The sequence below is a fragment of the Alosa alosa genome, chromosome 8 (assembly GCF_017589495.1).
Source record: "Alosa alosa isolate M-15738 ecotype Scorff River chromosome 8, AALO_Geno_1.1, whole genome shotgun sequence".
Taxonomy (NCBI): Eukaryota; Metazoa; Chordata; class Actinopteri; order Clupeiformes; family Clupeidae; genus Alosa; species Alosa alosa.
The window spans coordinates 26,079,992-26,089,026 of NC_063196.1; the positions used below are offsets into that span (position 1 = coordinate 26,079,992).

A 9,035-nucleotide genomic window follows, 5' to 3' on the forward strand; every position below is an offset into this window, starting at 1 on the left:
TTAGACACAAATCTGGTAATATGAATGAAGTGTACCATTTGGTGCAAAAGTTTGATTTTGATAATGCTATAGTTTTGCTTGCAGTGCTTCATTTTGCAGGATGTATGAGGTATTTTACAGTTTGGGTTTGTGATTTTGTGAATTGTGTTAAGTGTTTTGATAAAACCAGATTAGTTTGCAAAATTGTGTTTTAGCTGTTTTAGCTCACAATTCTTCAATTAGCAATCACTCATTATCCATAAGAGATACCATGTATGTTCTGTGTTGCTATTTGCAAGTGTGGATTTAAGGCACATTTAAAATAAGTACTGTATTGCCTATTTGGTACAAAAGCTGACAAGTCTATTGTTTACTGTAGGTCTATTTAAATAAAAAATGAAGTTGTAGTTCAAAATTGTCTTGTCTATGGTGTTTACTGTATGTCAATGGCAGTTACATTTTGAGAGGAATGAATAGGTCTACAATTAATTTTTATTCAATACATTTAGTCTTTTAACAGTTTTTCTGATACCAAACAATAAAGAAATTTTTGACAACTATATTTTGCGCTTTGTTGTCCAGTGTGTAATGACACACAGTGATTTGACTACAAGATGTGTTGTTTGAAGGCAAAATTTGCTTTTGCTGCATGTTTTAAATGTTTTGAGAGAGTAAAAGCCTTTTGCAAGATAAATGTGTCATTTTGACCAGAGTGCTTTGTTTAGACCTGCGTGTTAATTGTTTTGAAAATGTGATATTAGAGTTGACACAAGCATTAAAGCGATCGAGAAAAACTTTAAAGCGATCGAGAAAAACTGTAAAGTGGTGGAGGGTCAAGCACATGAGAAACCAATGCTTTTTTCTTATTGTCATCCCATCTAAATATTACCAGTACCACTGTATGCAGGGTCATCCCTCTAAATCTTCAAAAACTCCTGAAGTCCCAGCTCTTCAGAAAGTATCTCCTCTCGTAGCGCTACTTACAACTGGCCTTGCTAATTCTAGCACTTATCACCTGACCAGAACGGACACCTGACTCTATAAAAACAGCACTCACTGATGCACTTGTTCTTCTACCTTTAAATTGTTTTAAATTGTTGGGAGAATTGTTTTAAAAATCTTTAATGTAATGTAATGTAAATATTTGTGTACTTTATCAATATATCAATCAATTAATCATCTCATGAGGCATGATTAGGTTAAATCAATCAAAACAGCTTCCAAGGATATCAATCAATCAAGCCAGCTTCCCAAGGCATGATTGGATAAGGGATTAAAAACACTGTAACTCAGTCACTGCTGGCAAACAGGAGGTGTGTGTGTGTAACTGTGAGTGTGTAATAATTGTATCCCAAATATAACTATAGCAAATAGCATAACACCAACAGTAATGGCGCTGTGTATTATCAGAGTAATATTTTCATTCTCTTTTTCATTAATCCCTGATGACAGGGTTGCTTTTGCTTCAAGCAAACAGCATTATTCCTGACAATCCTTTATGTTGTCCTAGCTGGCTGTATGGTTTAGATTGACTGTTCTCTTATTGTATGTCTCTGATCCTGTTCTGCCTCACTCATTTTGCTGGGTGCACACACACACACACACACACATAAATGTGGTCCTCTCAAGGGAATAGACATTGCACTGTTCTTGTTTGTACACATTAACTGATCCATCAGCTTTAATAATCCAGTATGTACTGTAAGCTCTTTATCTAGGACAAGATTTGGTGGGGGGAAACAGTATGGCTTTCAATCAGAGCTTCCTCACGACCTTGATCTGTAATGGTTAGGAGACAATACATCAGTGTCAAAAAACACATTGTTTGTTGTGGTGGCCTTTGTATCATTTTTATAGGCTTGCCTACATCATTATGCCCTTATTCTACATTAATAACAACAAAAGATTACTATAGGCCTACAGTCAATTAATATAAGAACAACGACAATAAAAAAAAAGAATACCAATAAATAATAGGCTTATCATATAATAAAATGATCAAATAATTCATTATCGAAAGAGCTTCCAAACAGGTCATAGAATTCCTCTCATGGAATGACCTCTTTGATCCTAATCAATCCAGCTGGCCACTCCACTGAAACGGTCTAACAACAACCTAGGGTGTATTGCTCATTTCTGCTAAATGAACGTCAATGTAAATAATAAAATAATAAGAAAAAAATTCTCTCTTTATCTCTTTATAGGATACCTTGTTTGATTGACAGGTTTTAAATGCCATAGCCTACCAGATAATAATTAGAAGAAGTAGGCTACAAGAGTTATAGACTACATTACAATTGAGATGGATAGAACACTGCACCGATATGATTGTTATAGACCCCTGCTTTTATCTTAGCCTACACGTCCACGTGTCTCATTTAAGGACTTTCTGACGTATTCTGTCTGAACTACAATTCCCAGTACAACAACATCAATGTTACGTTTGTTCAGAGCGTCCACTGAACCAGAACACTGGGATTGTAGTTTTCACTTCAGTAATACTTTAATCTTCACACGGTAACTTTTCAACAATAAAAACTACAAAATCCACATGCAACCTCGACAGTCGCATAGGCGTGTCGTTTAGTAGTACATGGGCGAGTCACGTGTGGGGAGTTCGTTGATCTCGTTTCGCTTCTGCAGTGAGACTTTACTGTTCATTTGGAAAAGGTTGCACCTAGCTACATGTTGTTTTCGAGTCCTTGTTTCGTTTAGATAAAGTATTCCATCGAAGGATGAGCGATAACGATGACATCGAGGTCGATAGTGATGTGAGTATAAATTTCTTTATTGGGTTATTTCTAAGTTTTCTTAGCTAGGTAGATGTGTATTCTATGGTTACCCAGAAAATGTAGCTAGCTACGTTACCCAGACAGCTAGCTAGTTGCTAGATAAATTACGTTAGCTAGCTAACATTACATTGCAAGCTGATGCACTGAGTTTTCGATATTCGAGTCGGAGACGGCTTGTTGGTTGATGGATACCCAGTTGGACTAATATAGCAGCTAGTGGTAACGTTATGTTAAGGTTTTATGGTGGGAAATATTGACTGCTGTACACGACAGAATTATAAGTTTGACAGTATATTGAATTTCTCATATAGCAAGTATAAGCAGATTACAGCTAGCAGTCTTTCTAAACAATTGTGCTAACGTGTCAATACATTTCTGTTCTGTTCTTTTACAGGAAGAATCGCCGAGATTTAACTCTGGGGTGCGTAATTAACGGAGCTATTTATCCAAAATAGACGTTTAAATATTATATTTTCAATTGTATTTGTTGTAGTTCTAGCTAACTTACAGTTAATTTCCGGGTAGGTGACGTTGATAAACAAAACGTTGGCTACCCAGCTTGCAACTAAGTTTCAAGGCGGTTATGAAATCGAAAGAAATGTATCGATATATTTAGCTTTGGTGGAGGGGTTCTCTGCAATTGAAATATGTATAGAATAGACAGCCTGCTCGTTCTCCATTCGTGTTGGCCATCAGTACATCCACTTTATGATCCGACTCATCCTCGTTAGGTCAATAGAGAGAGGATGTTGTGAACGTCTGAAGCTTAGGGAGATGGGGGTTTAGTTGGATATGTCGGTCGACTGTCGTCTCGACGCTGTGTCACTGAATCAGTCTAACGTTACTCGAACAGCATACACAGCTAACGTTAAATTCACTCAAAAGTGTTTGTTTATGGTGAAATGGGATGGGATCGGTCATATTGTCAGGACTTACTCGTTACTGTTTGTCAGGAGGGTTACGATTTTCGCTAAACCGATAGTTAACATGCCAACGCTACAAACCACACCAAAAGCAGTGGATATTGCGCGGATCCGATGCTGCTAGCTTGGTCGGTGAGCTTCGAATGACTTAACGTGCTGCACGCAGGATGACCGCGACTTATATTTATCCTCGTGTCACACATTTATCATATTCTTTCAAAACCGAATCTCAATTAAAACAAATAGTGATATGTTGATAAATGTTACTAGTGGCGATTTGCAATATAGTAAAAATATAGCAATAATAATTGACCAATAATAATAAAAGACCAACACGCGAGCTTGAGGGCAGCTTATAGTAGTGACGTATCTGTTGTGGGGAGGAAAAACAGAGCTGTCCGATATGGTCGAGCTGCGTGGAAATAACTCAATGTGGTCATCACTGAGAGACATTGCAGAAACGTTTTCCCCGTAATAAACGTTGTTGCATAACATGTAATCGTTGGAAATCAAAGTGTGTTTAACACTTGTATTAGATTATGCTTCTTTAAAAAACAAAAAAAAAACAAACAAACAAACAATCTTTAAAAAACACATATGCCAACTAATGTTCTTCATTTCATGCATAAGCAATGAATGAACGATTGACTGACTTTGCCTAAGTCAACACCCTTCCTTGTACCTTGAAATGGTCATAATGAATGTAGTTTGAAGGTGTTCAGAGGTGACCGAGTTAAATTAAGTATCCTGAAATATCTTGGGATATCCCCTCTCTGCTCTGTGACTGGTTTGTCTTCCCCCCCTCAAGAGATAACATCTTGTGCCAGCACCAACTGCCTAGTCAGTCAGAGATTCATATTCTTTTGGGGGTGTTGGCTTTGCTAGAGTAGCCTATGTGTTTACATCCCTCCCCAAACATCCAGACATCCGTCTACACAAAACCTAACCATTCTCATGCATTGAAGCACGTCTGTGTTTTTCCAGGTCCCTTTTAAAGTTTTATTTAGTTTGCTTTAGAGGAGTCCACCAAAGTAGCACGTGCCTTTAATACCAGTCACATGTTTGTTTATGTCTGATCTGGATTTGCTGTGGTATTGAGCAATGGCTGTGTGGGGTAGTCTTGCAATGAGACCGTCTGTCCCAAAGACAAGTGCCCTGTTAATCAACTTGTCTCTTACTCATGCACAAGGTGTCCAAAGCACTGTTGGGGATTGTCTCTAGTGAGCTGGAAAAACATTGATGCTTGTTCCTCCTTAATTAAGAACGTATGACCTGTTTGAATAAATTACATATTTGTAACGATCAGTTTAGGCTGCCATTGAAGTAAAGGACAAAGGCACTTTTTTCTGTGTCTGGCTTGCTGGCTGACTCAACCAGAGCCGGTTTAACCACAGAGGGCCAAGCCCCTGGGCTGCTTGGAGGCATTTGGCTCCAGCTGATGTCATTTTCACTTTGAACTAGAGACCTCCTCCTCCCATTAATAGGTTAGGGAAAAAATGTTTTGCTCAGGGATTCTGTTAGTTTACCCAAACTCTATTCTCTCTAGCCTTTCAATGCATCGTCAACTACTAGTTGAAGGGGTGGGGGTGCATAGTGCAGTGCATTCTCATGACCAAGATCAAATTATTATTGATTTAAATAATCACTTTTTAAATATCTGCTCATGTGAGTTAAAATACCCAAGTAAACAAATAACAGTCAAATCATCAATTGTCCAGTCGCCTTCTGCCGCGGGAAGATCTACTCATGTTCCTTTAAGTTCATCAATAATAGTCCAGTGTCCTAAGTAAGCATCCCATGTCTCCCGTAAAACTAGTGGGGGCATGATGCTGCTCTGACTCTTCCAGTGTCTGCCACGCATCAACGCGTCATGACGCCAGCCACATCACAACCACCGTGTCGACAATCCGCTCCCAACCCGACCCCCTACCCCTCTTTGGCGCAGACTGGAGAGGGCCTGGCGTGTGTGTGTGTGTGTGTGTGTGTGTGTGTGTGTCTCGTGGGCCTTTGGCTGAATGCATGTGTGGTTCTCTGTCGTTGCAGGCAGACAAACGGGCACATCACAATGCTCTGGAACGCAAGCGCAGGGACCACATCAAAGACAGTTTTCACAGCCTGCGCGATTCCGTCCCTGCCTTGCAAGGGGAAAAGGTTGGTAAACCTTCGGTAAAAAAAAATCCTTTTTTCATCTTTTTTATCCTATTTATGTATCACTAAAGCTCATGTGTTTTACCAGATGTGGGGGCAAGTGTATGTGTAAAATTAGTGTTGAAGTTGTGAATTTGGGAAGTAAAGTGGGGAGAGGTTATTGTAGAGTTGATAACAAAGTCTATTTGCTTTCAGGAACACCTGTCCTCATGTCCAGTTAGTTTGCATTGGAAATGTTGATTGTTTATGAAAGATGGTGGTGTCTGTGGAAACTTTGTAATGGGGGTCATGTAGTTGAGAATGGTTGGTATTGTATTTGTAATGGGGGTCATGTAGTTGAGAATGGTTGGTATTGTATGTTTAGAGAGGCGAGGAGTGATCCTTTAGCCAGAAACAATCAACCTGGAGTAAATCATGGTCTCGTGCCAGAACGTAATTACAGGACATTTGTTGCTCCTTCCTGTTTTGAAGCTTTTGGCTTGAGGGACTTTGAACAGACTGTAAGCCCAAACAGATAGCCATCAGGGCTTTACAGCACACAAGTAAATAAACTTGAAAACCATGATTGGAGTGAGTGATAAGTGAGTCAGTCAGTCAAAACAAAACAGTGCCTTTCTGTGCATGTGCTTCTGGTGCATGATTGAAACGTTTGTACAATTGGACATTGCCTGTTGGTCTACTATGGCAGTCCATTCACTACTTTGACTACTCAGATCTTACTTGGCAAGAATCATCTTTGTGACCCTATTCATAGACTCATCTACATCCTGTTTTCACGAATAATGTAACAGCTGCATCGATAAATGAATGTGCGTGCGTAAGCGAATCCTCCTGACTCACTTCAATGAATCACTTCAGTGTGGTGAAGAGGGAGAATGATAACGGAAGGTTATGACGTTCATACTATCTTAGGAAGATGTGGAACACTGTATAGCCATCTGAAGACAGTTGTGTATGAGTTGTTCCCCACATTTGGCCCTCTCCTTGCAGTGCACTAGCCAGTGTTGGTAGTGTGTTGAGGAGCAGTGTAGCGATGTAGCGTTGTAGCCATGTATCGTGTTGTTTTTTGTTTTTAGTTCGTTGACTTGTTGTTGATGGTAATCTATCAAATAGGCATCTCGAGCTCAGATCCTAGACAAAGCCACAGAGTACATCCAGTACATGAGGCGGAAAAACCACACACACCAGCAGGATATTGACGACCTCAAGAGACAGAACGCCTTGTTGGAGCAGCAAGGTGAGTTCCCATGCAAGGAGGACTTTGGCACAGGTGGGGTTTCCCATGAGCTCTGCCCATCCCGGTTCTCTGTTCCATACAGAGTTTCTTACTATGTTTCTCATCTTCTAAGGAATTGTAGTAATCCCTTAATACGCAGATATTTCTGTCATACAGTGAACATTCCTGCTATAATTGGGATAGATGCTGAACAACCTCACACCAAGTCCTTTTTAGACAGACACATTTTAACATGTGGCCTTTTGTATCATGATTTTCCATCATTTAACAACACTGTACAATACTCTTCTCCTACTCATTTCTTCCTAATCTCCCCATCTCCCCTCTTTCAATCACTCCTCCCATCCTCCCTCTCTCTCTCTCTGGCCCTGCAGTCCGTGCACTGGAGAAGGTGAAGGGGCTGCAGGGCAGCTACAATTCATCGGACGGCAGCCGCTACACCAACGCCAAGGGCAGCACCGTGTCCGCGTTCGACGGCGGCTCTGGGTCCAGCTCCGAGTCCGAGCCTGAGGAGCCGCCCACACGAAAGAAGCTCCGCGCCGAGGCCAGCTAAAGACCCCTCACATCCAGTGAGTGGAGGAGGAGGAGGAGGGGATAAAATGCCCCCTATTGCTTTCTTCAGCCCCCGTCAAATCCACCCCAGGCTCTCCACTCCGCTTCCAGCTCTGTCCATCCCTCTCCGGTCACCTGTCTCGCTCTGTGACCCAAAAAAAAAAAAAAAAAATCTTAGTCCAGAAGAGGGGGCAAAAAAGCCAGCCTACAGGAGGACGACATCTTCGCCATTTTAATTTCTCTGAAGAAAGGAAATGAGTTTCGTGTAACTTCCTGTTTTGTTTTCGTTTGGTCACCTCCTTCTCCCCCTTTTCATCGGCTCTGTCTGAGCCCCCACTCCCAGCAGCGGCATCTTGGCAACAGCAAACAGGACTGTCCAGATTGCCGGATGAGGCAGCTTCGCTTCTTACGGACTCCATGTATCTTTTTTGCCTTTTTGATTTCTCCTTCCTTCCTTAAAAATCTGTTCCCATTAACCTCCACGTGGAGTCCGGAGGAGCAGGGGAGAGACGTGTATCTCCAAGCACTGCGAGGGGGTAAAAAAAAAAATTAACTTTCGTTTACGCGTCATCCCTTTTTGTTTTGTTTCCTGTTTTGGTAATCTTAAAAGAACCTGTTTAGAACAACACACAGCCCACTACAAACTGTCACCCAGGAGCAGTTTACCTTTGTAGAAACAAACAACAAAGATAAATGGAATATTTTTTTCCACAAAAGAATGTGATTCTACATAGCAGCAATGATTGACCTGTAAGCAAGCTCACCTCAGGATTCTCCAAAGTGGTTGAACACGTTTGTTAATGGATAAAGAAAAGTGAAATTCCTTTTATTTTGAAATTGATGTCATGGAGTAGAGACATTTTTCCCAAACTTGTGCTTTTGTCCATTTAGCTTGATGTAGAGAATGAATTTAGATGGCTTACTTCAGTTTAGATTTCAGGGTTTTGTAATTGAAAAAAAAAAAATTGGATTACTTTCAAAGCCTCTGAATATGTTGTACAATTTGTATTGGTCACGCATACTTGGGAACACTGCTGGTGTGCTAGATGTACTTCTCTCGTGTTATGAAAAACATAGAATGTCAAGTCACATTTTTTTGATTGAGGTAAAAAAAAAGGAATGGTAGCTGTTGTGTTTTTGCTTTACAAGGTAAACTTTTAAATGTTGCGGGTTTAAATTTAAAGGGGTTCAAAGAACCTCCCCCATAAAAGCATTTTGCCTGTTGGAGGTGTGAGCGCGTGTGTGTGTGTGCGTGTGTGTGTGTGTCTTGAGTGTATGTATGTATGTACGTATGTATCTTTTACCATTTGTGTTTTTTTTCCCATTTAGGACATTTAGAGTATACTAAATAGGTATTTTGTTTGTTTAATTCCATTCCATGGAAACTACAGGTATGTTGTACAT

The 9,035-nt window shown here is 40.4% G+C and overlaps 1 protein-coding gene across 4 annotated transcripts; it reads left to right on the plus strand.

The window, feature by feature from the left end:
* The first annotated feature begins 2,589 nt into the window (after positions 1–2,589).
* On the plus strand, positions 2,590–7,755 carry LOC125298896 (protein max). Of its 4 annotated transcripts, none has more exons than XM_048249803.1 (5): positions 2,590–2,750; positions 3,166–3,192; positions 5,738–5,845; positions 6,956–7,079; positions 7,454–7,755. In XM_048249803.1, the coding sequence occupies exons 1-5, from the start codon at positions 2,715–2,717 to the stop codon at positions 7,630–7,632; spliced, it is 474 nt and encodes a 157-aa protein (XP_048105760.1). In that variant the 5' UTR covers positions 2,590–2,714; the 3' UTR covers positions 7,633–7,755. The 4 variants fall into 4 exon arrangements, with proteins under 4 accessions (XP_048105760.1, XP_048105762.1, XP_048105759.1 ...); XM_048249802.1 differs by having other exon boundaries at positions 2,595–2,750; positions 5,738–5,860; positions 7,454–7,750; XM_048249805.1 differs by lacking the exon at positions 3,166–3,192 and having other exon boundaries at positions 2,591–2,750.
* The last annotated feature ends 1,280 nt before the right edge of the window (positions 7,756–9,035 follow it).